This window comes from Cupressus sempervirens, chromosome 1, assembly GCF_028749045.1.
Source record: "Cupressus sempervirens isolate cs-2001-9-10 chromosome 1, ASM2874904v1, whole genome shotgun sequence".
Classification (NCBI taxonomy): domain Eukaryota; kingdom Viridiplantae; phylum Streptophyta; class Pinopsida; order Cupressales; family Cupressaceae; genus Cupressus; species Cupressus sempervirens.
The window spans coordinates 484,622,853-484,639,044 of record NC_143118.1 but is presented as its reverse complement, the minus strand read 5'-3'; the positions used below and the strand labels follow the sequence as shown (position 1 = coordinate 484,639,044).

At 35.1% G+C, this 16,192-nt stretch overlaps 1 protein-coding gene across 1 annotated transcript in view; it reads right to left on the bottom strand.

Annotated features, from left to right (window-relative positions):
* Positions 1–16,192, bottom strand: part of EMB2775 (ATPase family associated with various cellular activities (AAA)) — a 59,960-nt gene that overhangs the window by 30,507 nt on the left and 13,261 nt on the right. Inside the window, exons 2-3 of the mRNA XM_089828621.1 lie at positions 2,625–2,735; positions 2,506–2,538 (exon numbers count right to left, since the gene is read on the bottom strand). Of these exons, the coding sequence (XP_089684747.1) occupies positions 2,506–2,538; positions 2,625–2,735 (144 nt within the window). The remainder of the gene's footprint in view (positions 1–2,505; positions 2,539–2,624; positions 2,736–16,192) is intronic.

The window sequence follows — 16,192 nt, the reverse complement described above, 5'->3', positions numbered from 1 at the left end:
GGGGCGCATCCTCCCTGGGGCCCTATTTGCTTAGTATAAAGGAAGTTTGATCTTCCTCTCTTAAAGAATGAAGGATACAATTTGCTTTATGGAGAAGGAGCAGTGCTTGGGGGAGACAATCAGAGATTGTCCATGGTTGGGAGGGCAAATTGTTGCCTGTGGTAAACGAGTATCTAAAATTAACAATGTCTGGAACAATACATGAAACATCAGTAGGAGAAGTGATCTCAACTGGAGAAGGAGCTGCAATTTGAAGCTTTGGATCATCAAGACTCTCCCATAATGCAAGTTTTGCGATTTCTGCAAATGTATCATCATCATAGGCAATATCATCTGCATCATCAAGTGGAATGAGAAAATTTGCAACTAAATCCGTTGGTAATGGAGGAATATGTGGATCTCCAAAATATTCCTAGATAATATTCCAAAATAGGAGAGGGGAATAGTTATTCTTAATCTTAGAGTAGAATGGACGATGCTTAATGAAAGAGAGACTCATACCAATCACATCTCTAATATAAGAATTTTTAATCGGTCAAACATTTCTCTTCCAATATGTGTTTGGCTCAAGAATAAGTCCATAAAGATTAGACAAGACATTGAGCCATCTACAATGTGTGATGATTCCTTTTACCCATAATGCATAATTATAGTGAATTGTATGACAACGAGATGTATTTCTATGTCTATGAGATACTTCTCACATTAAATCAAAGAGCAATGCACCCCCTAAAATGCAATGAATCAAAGAACCTCCCTCACCCCTCCCTCCCCCCCCCCCAAAAAAAAAGATGATTTTGGCACTTTTTATGTAGTGTGTACAATTGCCACTTGCTAGAAGTGGCCAAATCGGACTTCTAATTTCAATGATTACAACAGCAAATATGAAACTATAAAAGACTCAACAAACTAAAACACGAGATCTGTCAAGGGTCTAATCAATTACAAGTGCCAAAATAGGTCAAATGTTGATAGTGATATGTCCACCCACAATGTCTCCAAATTCATACCAGATCTGAAAATTAGACAAAAAATCATGCACTTTCAAAATATCACACTTGAAAATGTGTTCTATATGAGACGAAACAAAGCCTTTGAAGTTGCAAAAATCAGAGTTTACGATTTTTTTTTAAAAATCAGGAATAGAGATCACCAACAACCTGCACCAATGTTGTAGTTCACAAAATTCTATCCCAAAACCAAAAAAAATGCTCAAAGAAAATGTCTAGATGAATGAGATTCCACTATTTGAAAAACACCTTTGTAGTTATTTTTCTTGAATTGCCACCATCGTACCTCCAAAATTCAAATGACTTGAGATTTAGCCTCGAATGCCCGATTTGGATAAAACAAAAGTTGATTTAAGGGTCTTTCCACCTTCTTAATGTGATGTAAACATTTGATTTGTACCAGCAAGCTCCAATCTTGACTTGCAATAAAACTCTCTCTAAATAGGCTATACGATGGAACTCCTATGGCTTTGATACAATGCAAGAATTTGTCTCAAGCCCTAATACCATGTAAAAACTTGCCTAGATCAAATAATGAAAATGCCAAGATCTAGAAGCTCAAGAGATAGCACAAGAGAGACATAATGATGATCAAATGAACAATTCAATATTGATCAAATAATAATAGCTAACAGATGCACCAATCAATGAAATTCAATGTAGATGTGTCTCAACGTGATACTAGGAGTGATGCAAGTGATAAACTATATCAACTAGACAAGGTGTAATCACATGTCCACTAAAGGTAGATCATCCTCCATTTTGCAATAAAGTGTGTGCAACATGTGCAACAATGGGAGGATGATAATGTGATAAGAACACAAGTTGGATCTCACAGACAATGAGATGTGAGACAACTACAGGCAGGTGGATTTCACCTACACCACGTGCTAAAACAAAATGCAAACTCCTAGGTGTCTCGATGACAACTAATATGAAAATGCATTATCCAAAGTAAACTTAAGTGTAATTAGTAATATTTAATTAGACTGACACAAATTTTGAACACACTTAATACCCTTTAAAGTGAGTCTTGTGGTTAACAATGAGTCTTGTGGTTAACAATAATTCTTGTGGAACGTCATCTAGAAATAAAAAACAAATGATTATCTTCTTTCTCATCTCAAATAAACATGTAGCCATTTGTGGTGTGTGAGTACATAAAGCAATTACTTTAAACCAGCTAGTATAGCGTCTATTTATGTTAGAAATGATTTTAATCAAGTGTTCCAGTTGAAAGCTTTCACAGGCATTTATATGGCAACCTAAAGATATTAGTTAAGAGATATTACCATATTAGCAAAAACAGTTAACTACTAACTAAATTCTGATTTGAAATTCCCTAGAGCCGTTGCTTTAATAACATACACTATAACAGAAAGGCTAAATTATCCAGAAATTGAGATTTTGCTGCAATATCCTTGGACTTCTGACAATTGCAATGATTCTATTTCTCTTGCACGTGAAAATAAAATTTTAAAAATCAAGAAATTACCTCAATCTTCCATGGCCGATTTTCTACCTTCACCTGAACAGCATTAAATAATAGGCATTAGATCTCACGATTTTCCATGCCCATAGCTAAGGTAAACAAGAAAGGAAATAAAATATGACCTTCTCAGTGCCTGGACCAAATATTTGTTTTAGAAGAGCTATGATTAAAGTTTTTTTCCCAGCTCCTGGTGGCCCATAAAATAGTAGATGAGGGCAGTCATGCTCACTAACCTAACAAAATAAACATGCCACTTCAATCCAAAAACAACCTTGGAACATATGTAATTAGAAATACAATTAAGTACCCTAAAGAATATTGCATCATGGTTTTGCCTGTTATGGGATTAATTAATCTGTAAGAAAAAAGGGTTGCAAACTGAAATTTGAGAACCATATATATTTTAGTCTGAAAGACCACAGTTTCCACTAAAAGTGACACTAAAGAAATTTAGAAGTCCACTTTAAACAAAAAGCGTGAAACTATTTCAGTTAACTTTATAGGTAATCTTGGAAAGTAAATAAATGGTCAAGCAAACACACATATCAAAAAGAATGTCCACAAGTGTTTAATTCCATTCTTTCAAAAGACATCAATAATACTCAATCGTGTAAAGTTGGAGAAGATTCTACTCAAATTATTAACAAGAAACAAAAAGAAAAACTTCACCCACAAAATAGATATGTACATTGTCATTGTGTTTATAGAGAAGACATATTCAACTAGGAATGCCAAAGTTGCGTACTGCATATGAAATTACAACAATTCTGATCATGTAACACACAATATTATCTCCTATCTGATACAGAATGGCAGGAGAGCAAGGAGATATCCTGCCATAACTGATATCAATAAAATCTTCTTTATGGACTTCAAATCAATTCACAAATATGAGGTTGGAAATTGGTTGTTAGCCAAGCACATATAAACAGCCCTAAGAAGTGGTCATGCAAATAAACTGCAATTAGTCTAATTAATAAAAGCAGAGATAGTTACAAGAATGATTCTCATTATTCCCTCCATGCTAAGCAGAAAATGTTCCTGACTTCTGAATGAGTTGAGAACTAAATTTTCTGTACAAGTGATGACACTAAATCCAATTGACATGTACCAGTAGGGAACCTTCATGGGCATAGCCTTAGCTAGTTCACATTGTAGAACACAAATCTTCTACTGAGGTGGTGTGGTGGGTTGGTGTGTGAATCATTAGGACTATATTCCAGATCCTTAACAATCTTAAACTTATTTGAAAAACTGTTAAGTATGAGAAACAGAATTGACAAGAGGGCAGTCACACATAAGATGCACAACACATGAAACGTGTGGAATACCCAGAATGGGTGAATAACCTTGATAAGAAATGTTGCTAGGATTTACTGTACTAATCTAGCCACATAAAGAATAATGAGTACAAGGTAAAAGGGCGCCAACCCTAAGGAATCACCAAACTCCTTGATTGAGAGCACCAACACAGCATCCTACAGGCACCACTCATAAGAATGTTACAAAAGAAAACATTACAAACTGTCACTGACTTACATTTCTTATATTCAGACACACTGCACTCACAACATCTAACTCTTGTACTTAAAAACCTCTGGAAAAAAATTCTACAATATGAACACAATCAACCACATACTCTATCTGTACAAGTTCATACAATCCCATTAAACATCCTATGCTCGTGTATGATATATCTCTGCTTCCACATGTTTTAGCCTTCTCATAATCGATTCCCACTCACACACTGTTTGTTGGTCCTTCATTCTTCTATATACTTACTTCTATCAGGTAGTCAATTAAGAGTTAGTTTCTACTGCTTAAGTGACAACACAGCTATAACTAAAGCATCTATCGAACTATTAATCCAAAATTCCAAATCAATGTCAACTTTCAGAAATTGAGATCTCCAATCCTCTGATTGCACATATTGCTCCAATAACTGGAGATGATATAAAAACTGCAACTTACAAAGTATAACTTCTCTAACTTCTCACGCACAAGTGTCGTTATTATTACAGGTAGAGCTTACACCAAAACATGTACCCATTATTACGCAAGTCCAATATACTCAGCTTGATTTGAGTAGAGTCGAAGCATACCTTGTGATTTTCTAAGTTTGAATCGAGCCATTGAGTTTAATGTTTGACCTTAAATATTTCATCAAGCCAAAAGCTTGAAGAGAGATAATTATGATTGAATGTAATAACCACCCCTATATGTGCTTTGTTTTTTAACATGATTAATATTGATTTTACAATATAACCAATGACAATAATAGTGCAGATAAATTGAAAATAATGCAACTCTTCTTTAGTTAAGAAAAATGACTAATATTCAAAAATAACACAGCTGAAAATTCCAGATTTAATTTCTGATCTGGAAATAAAAAAATTCTCAAAAATATAAGCGACCCAGTTTATAAAATATGCCACATATCTAACTCCGACAGACCCAGAAATGTAGCAATAGTTTTGCTTGAGCTGCTTACAAGAATCACAAATATACTACTCCAAAATGAGTGCCAACTCCCACAATTGGCACCAATGACTGCCTGAAGGCATACAAGATAGTGCAGGTCCAAAATACCTCTGAACAAAAAATGTAACGTCCCCAAAGGCCTAGACACACATAAAAGCTTGTACGGCCAGCAACATAGAAGATACAACCAACAAAATAGAAAATATAGCCTCCACAATCTTTTCTACAATTGTTCTCTTCAAAGCTGATATGGGATAAGCCCGGAAAAGATTGATACATATTCTCCAATATGGCTGATTGTGATCTTTGAATTAAATTACCAGGCATTCTCCAGATTTTATCTTTCAATAATGTGGAGAATGTTGCCTAAAAGAGTTTTCATCCTCACAAACCAAAGATGAATAAGCAACCTCCTCCAAACACAAGCAATCTCAATATCAAAACCCAGCATAAGAAATGAGCTCCACAAAATCGCTTTTATATCATTCCCATGAAGTCCAACCCCCTTCACCAATGCATGTGGGACTAAATAAAATCAATTTTTCCCCTTCACTTTTTCAAAGTTCCTTTTTTCAAACAAAAATACTCTTTCTTGCCTTTCTCCATTTTTTTGGGACTTCACTTTTTTCTCCTGTTTTTTATAATGGTTTTTTGCTATTTATTTACAAAAAAAAAATTGTGATTTTCCCACAAATGTTTTTTGGCTATTTTTTGCAAATGCTTTCATTTAATATTTTCCCCTATGTCACTTTCAAATAAAAGACTACTTTGAACTTAGCACTTTATTTTAAGTATTTATCCTTTCCATACTCACTTGAAAAATAAATTAAAATAATGATAAAGTTAAATATTTAGTTTAACTTTATAAATTAGTAACTTATAGTTATTTAAACTAATAACTCCAAACATCAAAATGAACTCCGTCGATGTAATTAAAAATGGCAATTGACTCTGTCGATGCATATCATTGACTTACTAAAAATAAAGTACAAGAGAGTGTGCAAAAGGCTCTAGAAAAGGATGCTACCCTTCTTATACCCATTTGAAAAAATTGGCAACATCAAAATACCCTTTTGATCTTACTAGCAGCAACACAAAAAACAACACTAACTCTAGTACAAGAAAACCAAAAAAGTGGGCACATTACATTGAAGAACTATAATATATTCCTCAGTGCATATTCCTTGTTGGTGAACATTGAGCATTCATTATTGTTGCTTGGGCGCTACTCCATGTAATGGTATCATCATTTTTTTTTAATTCCAGTAGAAGCGTCAAAATAAGTTTTGGACACATCTATTAGAAGGATATCATGTCACTCAAAGTATATTCCTTCACAACATGGTCAAGTTAATGGCCCTTCTATTACAAATGTCAAATAGTGATACACAACAAAGCATTCGAATGTTGGGAGTCTTTGGTGCATAATTATTAGATGAAACTGAGCGTAAGTATTAACCAGTTGTTTTTGGAGGTGGTGGTCTATTATTGTTAATGAATAGTGTATTTAACCCTTAACTTGTATCATTCTCTTGCTCACATCTACATTTATCCTTTAACCTATACCATTCTCTAGCTCTCATCTACATTTGTTCGTCATCTATGAATCTATTGGAAAAATCTGCTCTTTTTAACATCAATGACAAAACTACTACACTTGTCTAACACATATTGACAACATCATGCATGCCAAGCTGAAATTGAAGACCCAAGTAAATTGCATTGAGACCAACTACCTAAAAGAATGTAAGGCACAAATTCAATAGGCATAGCTTTTGATATTATTTGTCAAAAAACTGTTGTACAAAGGAAAAGGCTCTCCCATTCTAATTCCTCCAGCATATCTGGAGTACCAAAAACCATCAAAATCCCATTCGACAACAGCCACAATAGTTGGAAGCTGCACTTGACCTCACTTCTAATGAGGCCTCTACATGATAAAACACTCAATATCCTAACACAATAATTATTGGATGCATAACAAATTGAGAATGATCAATCTTGACCTCTAATGATTATTGCAAGTTGAGCATAGGAACTACTATATTAGAGGGAGGAGCTTCAACAAAAAGAAATTAATTCTTTAGTGACACCCTTACATTACCACTTTATTGTCATTTATTATATTTTGTCACATGTGACAATGCAAGAAAGAAGTTAGCAATTATCACAGTATACATATGCTCAAGTTACCTCCACAAACCATAGTTACAAGACTTGAAGTCACCTTGGACTTAGCAAGTTAGTTTTAGGCTTGGACTCGAACTCAATGTCCCGACTCGCCAAGGACTCAATTAATTGAAAAACCCAAGAAATTCAAATATTTTTAAGGATTTAATATCCTTCATGCACCATTTAGTCAATTAGCATCAAATACACAATAATTGAGATAAACGGAAGCTACTTTGTACACATTCATAAGTTTACATTGATCACATAAGTATAAATGCAAATTTCTAGAGGAATTAAGTTAAACTAAATTGTATAGAAGGTATAGGTTATTTAATATCATCATGTTGAGTATTGTGTTCATGTCGAAGACTATTGGTGGTATCTCCCTTAAAGGGGACTACAAGGTTGCTCCCTCAAAGTAGCATATTATTATCATTTGTTCAGCATATTTCATATTATATTCTTCTACCATGCAAGTTATTTCATAATAGCTTCGATTAAATTTTTTGTTCTAAGAAGATCAAAAAGATCATAATGAATTTTTGAAATGATATCAAGTATATAATTGCTCAAATGTAATCATCTTTTAACTTTGTCAAATGACCAATCTACCAAACTATTTTTTTCAACCTTTCAGAAACCTTAAAACTATTCTTTTATTATTTTGGAGATGTCCAATTCTTTAAAAGAAAAGCATCTTGTTTTAAATTTTTAGTACCTAGTTCCAAGGCTTTGTGATTACAATCTATGAAATGCCACTACTTTTTTGGCAATAAAATTAGTGAAATCCTATCTGTAATTTTATTTGTTGACAAAATGTTATGTTTTATACCTGCTACATGTAAGACATTTTCTCCATGTTGGTTGCCTTATCAGGAATCATCATTACAAATTATTGGAAATTGTTATTGTAATATGATCATATAAGCCAAAAAAGTCTTTAAAATTTGTTTATTTTTTACTTTATGGCTCAACTGCTCGCGGCAAAGTCTTGGCCACTGGACTCTTCAAGTCAAGAGAGTCCATGGACTCTTTGAGTCCTAGCAGGACTTTACAAGACTTGATTGAGTCAAAGTTTAGAGGCCGTAAAACATTGAAGCCCTGACTTAGCTTGAGACTCGCAAAGTCTTATAATACTACCATAAACCTTTCTCTCACACAAACCATATTTGGCATGTCTCACTTACCCTTTCCCTTACTTTCTAGCATGGTCCCTCATGTTGCTTCAACAAAACCTTCCCCTTCCCACATACCACTTGATACATCCTTGCACAACTGGTGCAAGGAGGAATGAACAACTAGGGCCAAAGGCACACCCAACTATCCAACCACCTCGCTGAGTAAACAAAACAAAAGCAAAACACGGGAAACAACACCAAGGAGGGAGAGAACAAATACTTTTATTGATTCATCAAATGTTCAACATACATGCCCAGCTATAAGACCTTCTAGGATACGGCCAGATACAAAATATAACCCTAAGTTCTATCTTCAGCTTCAAACTCACAACATCTACTCTCACTCCTAGTCCTCTAAGTTCTACCTAAAGCTAAACCCAAATATCTCTACTTATATTTGTCAAAACAACTTACAGAAGATTTTGAAACATTACATCAAAGAAAAGTCGACCTCAAAACAGTCAACACTAATCCCTAGACAAGATCCTATCATTAAATTCACAATCTAAATTAAATGCAAGAGATCTCCAACTGAGAACCGAACACAGACAAACTCGGTCAAAGGACCCAAGCATCAATAACAATAGGTCCACTTGGCGCATGAAGGATCACTCGGTTAGCATAGGAACAACTCGGTTCACTCTGATGGAACTCGGTCACCAAAGGAACAACTCAATTCACACTAAAGAGCTCGACAAGGTCTGAAAAGGACTCGGTTTGAACTGTCAAAATGAACAAAAGCACAGGATTAAAGGTAACCCAAGATGCTCCTACATCAACAATTCACTTGCCCTTCCCCTGGTCTCAAATCTACATCTATACGTTTAACCACAATCAAACCCATCACTTGTAACAAGTTCAACCTAACTAACCTTTTCAATATGAGGTTAGGTAATGCTTTAAATGAGAAATTGATAAATCTTTCCAAAGTAAGCTATCCACACTAGTTCTACATTATTCATTTTACTCTTCTTTCTTTTTACAGTCCCAAAGTGCAATCCTTTCTACCTATGCTCACAAGATCATTCTTGCTAGGAAAGCCTTTTTACATCCAAGAAAGCCACAACTCTTACACCTCTTTCTATAAATATCTTTCAAATAGCCTTCCAAAAGCCTAGTTAGCTTAATCATCTACATAGAGATCAACAAATCAAAGCCAAATCTTACCTATTATGTAGGTCATCAAGCAATACAAGGGCAAATCCTTCATCATAAAAAATATGAAATAAAATAGGTATGTAATCATTATTTATTTACACTTTGATTATATAGCTAGATTCAGATTTAGAAGGTACTTATTTTATATAGGATCATGTTAGCATAACCTGCCTTAGCTTCCTGAAACATATCAGCAATGAAAAAATTTATGTAAATTTAAGTGTTTCAGCATTGAGCAATCATACAACATAGGCCCAATGCAAGTGAATCTAAATCTCATCTTATTGTTATTAGTGAGTCTTGTGAAAGCCAAAAAATAGCTTTTTCATCATACTAAATAGTCCATGCAAATGAGCTTTATGCAAAAATTGGTTGAACTTAAAGTTAAACCATTTTGAATCAGGTTTGGATCCTAATCCAATACTGTTCTAGGTTCTCCCAATGTCCTGCCTCCCAACAATGTATTTGAACCAAGTACATCCTGAACATGTACATCCCAAATCCCCTACCCTAGCCAAACCCATGGAGAGCCAATATAGTACAAAACAAAAGTGATTTTTTAATAAGAAAAAAATTAGAACATTAACTAATCCAAACTAACAACTTCCCTTATAGTTAAAACCAAGGATGTGAGGCAAAAGGCTTCTATAAAAGGTCACTTGGATAGTGCATAGTCAGTATGGCACTGACATTGCTTGTGTGGTTTCAACAAACCAGCTAATGACATTGATGCTCTTAATGAAGAAATACATGTTACTTTGCATTGACTTTTCATGTTCATTTGAACTCAACCAAGCCAAATCCATAAGCTCGGAGTAGGACCCTACGTGAATCCAAGAAAAGAGCAAATAGAATTAAAAAATCAATTCTTAAAAAGCAAAAAACAACATAGTTACACCGCCCTAGGAGACGAGGGACGGCAGGACGACAGGACAAGTTTTCGAGACGGGGGGACACAGGGGCCTTGATTTGGGGACAGTAGGGGAGCAGCGGGGGTTACGACGGCGAGGGACGCGAGGGTGGCGAGGAGAGCAAAGGTGTATATACTATACATATGGTACTTGAAATGCTAGTTATGAAAATATGTACTACAATTATACAATATAACTTGATATAATCACATAAAGATGTAAAAATCAGTAAACTTAAACAATAAAAAATTGAACATTGAACATTGCATTGAAGTTTTGAATTGGAACATCATGATTCATGATCAAATGACAAACAAACAATGAACATTGACATTGAACATCAGCAAATATTAGTCTATATATTAGTCTTCAAATCAATAGTATGAGTATCTATACTTTACTATCTAAAAGTAATCAATGATCATATGAGTCATGACTCATGAGTTGTGACATAAAGATGATTACAATAAGTATCATGTGCCATGAATCATGATATCAAAATAAGTATATAATATTATAATGCAAACAAAAACTACAAGTCTCCCCGCACCCACAATAAAGGAGAATTCGTCGCGTCCCCCCGCAATAAAGGAGACTTCGTCGCATCCCCCCACACCCACAGACATCTCCCCGTCTCGGAGACGTCTCACCATCTTTGGCAAAGGTGGTGCTCTAAGTGGTGCTGCCCAAAACGCTGAGACGCCATCCCCCCATCCCAAGGACATCCCTATCTCCAAGATGGTCCAGTTTTTTGTTTGGGGGGGAGGCAGGGGGAATCCATCCCCGTGTTACACTAAAAAACAATTGAAAAGGCCTACCCAAACCAACCAATTGCTTTCCTTAGTCTCAATCAAGAATGGAGAGCAAAAGGTCATTGCACAGGAACACTTGTCTAGTGCATTGGCATTGTGTGGAGTCCCAAGAAACTAGTTAGACATTAATGCTCTCGATGAAAAAATAATAACCATTCATATTGACCATCTATTTGTACTAATATAAACCATTTTGGTTTATCAAATATCTTTAACATTGACAATTGGCCTTGAACCATCAACTATGTTTTGTATGTAAAAACAATGTATAGATAACCAAGTCATACCATACTCAAGAAACAAAGTTTTAGCAAACAAAATAAGCCAAAACTGAACCAGCAATATAGGAATTAATCTAAGGATCTCTTAGTGCAGAGCTGCAACAATCAAGTAGGGTAACATCAGTACCAATAATGACCCGGGTGGTATTGATGAGGATGTGCACTAGTTAGGTAATGAAAGACTGTTCACTACTGTCTATGAAACCAAATTTTGGCTAACATTGGTAAAGATAAGATCCAATTATATACATTTGGCTTGACAATTAAAAACAAGGAAAGCCTTCCCTATTCTTAGAAAAATTGTTATAGCCCATGATGATGAGATAAGGATTAGAAGTGAAAAGGTTTGATACTTGAATCTCTATATCTCAAGGTTGTGACTTCTACCAAATGAGATGTGCCTATGCCTCCTATGGAATGGAACTATTCAAAATCAGACACAACTTCCTTCTATCAAATGCCTAACACACTTGTGATAAGCAAAACCTTTTTGATCTTATTTGCCAAGTAGAACCAAACACTAATTGGAGCCATTTAATGAGGAATTATGTCTACCAAGACAAGGCAACAAGGTTATAGGATTTTGAATCAACAATGAAAAAGAGCTACTAGATGATAGTAGTGTTAGAAATAGGAAATACTAAGAGAGGGGGGTGAATCCGTATTCCACAAACTTTTGCCCAACTATGGATATCATTCACAATCTTACAACTTGCATAAACAAATAAACTCATTAAACTGAATAGTAAAAACAACCATAAAGCAATGCAACATATAACACCATTATTTGTTAACTAGAGAAACCTTGGCCAAAGGAAAACCCCAGTGGGGATAGTACCCACAAAATGATCTACTGATCAAAAATATCTTGTTTAAGATATTGACCCTATTAGGAGTCTATTACATCTGTATAGGGTCTCAGTCCTTGTTAGAGGACTAGACCTTGTTAGAAGCCTCTACCCTGTTAGGAATTGTTATTACAATTAAAGAATATATGCAAGATGAGCCCACTGCCTAGACATGCAATATACAATGATATTCGGTATACAAAAAGGAATAGATAGAAAAACCTCTTCCCAATGCTGATATCTTCAATATCTAATATGATCTTTGTAGTTTATTATACCAACTTCCCATATACTGCCTCTAACTGCTTTGATCAGAAAGTTCACATCACAAAATAATAGCATAGTTATCACAAATAACCACACACAACTTCGCATTTCAATAACTGTTCTTTATACGATATTATTTCATAATGTTTTGTCATGTTAGTCTTCATGCTTTCACACGTGTCCAAAATACAAAACTATACTTTGCCCCCTTAGGTTTATCATCTAGGATGTCGTCCCTAATTAGTCAAGTAATAATTTTAGTAAATAAAATATCGAATTCCTTATTTTTGTCCTATTTTGTCTGTCCAGTACTGCAACTGGTAAAACCGCAATAACTACATCCATACTGATCCAAATGACTTGCCCCCATAGGTATAGAATCCTGACACTGTGTACTACCTCCATGTAAGTGTGCACGTGCCAATAATGTCTTTGTGAAGCTCGCTGATCAAAATTGTGCTTGTGTTGATAGATAATCTTCAAGATACTTAGACAATTTTCTAAGTCCTTATACCAAAACTTCCTCTTCATGATTTGCTCACTCAATACTAAATATATGTTGCCATAAATGACAACTTCGTATCATCTACCCTAGCCAAATCAGCAACAATCTCCCCCTTTGGCAATGATGGCAACATATGGGAAAATTGGCTAAGTCCCAAAAAGCAAAAGTGGCAAAAACTGTGAAGTTTTTCATAAGGCCATTACAAAATTCAAAATGTGGATCCTTTTCTATTTATACCATCTTTACATCCTTAAAATCTCCTAATTCCAATATTCATAATACTTATTACTCCCCCTTTGACTACACTCTATCTTATGTCTCCCTTTACATATTACATTTACAATTTTCCATACTATACTCTTCTCTCCCCCTTACATATATATACAATTTTCCATATGCTCTCCCCCTTTGACATCAATGACAAAGGTGAGTCAAAAACTATGTACAAATCAAAATTTTAAATCTACCTCTCATTTCTACATGCTGATGAATTGTTTAACAATACAATACAATCAGCAAAGTTATTCTTCAAACTGATTAGTCCATCATTTCATATTACTTTTACTGAATCTACCACTATAAGAAACATGCACAATCCATAGGATGTTAATTCAATTGCTTGAAAATCTAGATGCTGAAGTATTCATATGATCTCTTCGCTTTTAAACAATCTTCAAGTTGTGTCTACACAGTGTCGGTCTTTAACGATAGTTGTTCTCTCAACGAAGAGAACCTCTGTAGTAATTGCTCTCTGTTGCTTTCCAGTATCCTCTCTCATCATAAATTTTGCTTATCTTTTGCTCCAAGTGGATCACTTGAGCATTTGCATTCCTGATGTCACTGATTACATTCTTCATTTCATCTTCTTTAGCCTTGGTTTGAGATGTATACATGAAGGCAAGGAACTATATGCTCATGCGTTAACGCACATTTCTCATATAGTTCCTTGCCTTCACGTGTACATCTCCTCAGCTCTTTAATACAAATATCTGAGTTAGCTAAATCATCCTTCATATTTTAGCATACCTTTCTAAAAGAATTTGCATTATGCTTTGTTTGTGCCTTGACTATAGCTACTTCTACTATAGTCTGAAAGTTACTATCAAATTCCTCCAAGACTTTCGTGGCCTTTTCTGCAAATTGTCCTCCTTTATCTAGATGCTTATCAAGCTCTCCATTTTCTTAGTCATCCTCTCAAGAATTTCTTGAGTTCATTTATTCCCTCTACTCTTCTCAATTATCCTGTTTGTTGCCAATGCAACTAGCTTACCAAGCATCTCTATCTCAGGGTCCTCTGTTGATGTCTGTGGAGTGGAGCTCATCATGTTTGCAATCAAGGTCTCAAGGGGTTACTTTGAAGAACTTTTTGCTTCTCTGCTTGCATCTCTGATAGGAGTAATCAACTGGGTCTCTCCAATAGTCTAATTGTCATTAACTAATTTCACTGGTTCATCCGCTTGTTGACTCAAAATAGCATCTGTCTCTGTCTCTATATGCTTTAAATGTAATGTAAAGTGGAAAGATTCTTGTGCAATTTTCCAACTTTCTTGCACTCCCTTATCAACTCTCTTGAGTTCATCAGCTAAAGTAGTCAGATCATCATTCTTTTTTTTCTTGCTCTTCCTTCTCTTTAATTTCTTTCTTTTTCTCTTCTACCTCATCTTTCTTTTCCTCCTTAGAGTTGGTATACCCTACCAAATTGTCAACACTAGGGCCATAATCCTTGAAAAGATCTTTTGTTGTATCTACAGTTATACTAGTGTTGTCAACATTCATGGTATCTGTACCAATTGCCATCTAAGGGGTTTGTGATGTTGATGCTTTTGCTGCTCCACTATCCTCTACGTCTTTTATCTTTGTATTTGTTGTTGCAAGTGTAGGAATTGTTGGTACTGCTGCTATGGGAATAGGGATGGCCCCCCTATCACTATGTTTTCTTGCTCTTTACTAGGTACGATAGAAAACAGTATTTGTCTTCTTAAGTCTTTTGCACTTCAATGATTTTAACTTTGTCGTTACCTTAATAACAGCATCCTCTGTTTCTTTGTTTACCTCTTCATAATTTCCTCCCATAAATAGAAAAGCTCTTGTTTTGTTCCTCAATAGGGTTCTATACTCTCAAAATTCTTTGAAAATGATATTCATTCTCAATTTCACAAAGTTTATGTATCACTCTTTCTCTTATTGCCTTGACTTCCTCTGCTACTCTCATCTTTCTATTTACTAATCTATCATACAGATCCTTAGGAATGTGTCCTTGAGTCTCTACAAACTTCTTATTAGATAAGATCACGTGTCTGATAATAGCGTCCTCCAACATAAATTTCTCAATGTTGTTGTACAAATCATAGTATTTGTTCAATTGTACAAAGTTTCCATCATCAATGATCATACAATTTAGCTTTTCAACCTTTGGCTTCCACTGCTTTTTGCCTTTGTTTGTAGTCTCAATGTTCTCCTTTTCTTCTTGTTTCTGTTGAGTCTCTGTACGAGAAACATGTCCTCTCATTTTCTTCTTTCCTTCATAGGAAACTATCACTTTCTGCCTCTTATCAAATCTTGTTGCCATCTCCTCGTCACCTTTTGTCTAGGTGCTTTTGCTAGCTCTTGCTTTACTTTTGCTAACCTCGCAAACTTCCTCTTTACTTCAACTATACTCACCTCTTCTTATTTTTCACTGGACTGAACTGGTGGAGGTTGAATAACTTGTGGTTGCACTAGTGCAACTGCTACATATGAAGTGGAAGATGTCTTAGCTACTAGTTTTGCCATTGTAACTCCCATAGCTAATGGTGTTGCCTCAAAACCAGGGCTTGTTGTTGCCAATGGAGGCACAAACAAAATGTTCTCTTGTCCTATTTGCTTCATCCCAGACATAGCCTATTTTACTGCTATGAACTCTTGTAGTGTCAATTGTGATTCCTCCACAATTTTCTTCATTGTGCTTTCTACCTTTCTTTTGGCAGACTTCTCAAGCTTAACTTGATAGGCCAACTGCATGTTCTCCTCTTATGTTCCAAATCTATAAAATTCATCATCTGATTCTAACTTCAAAATTGCTTGAACATATCATTCAA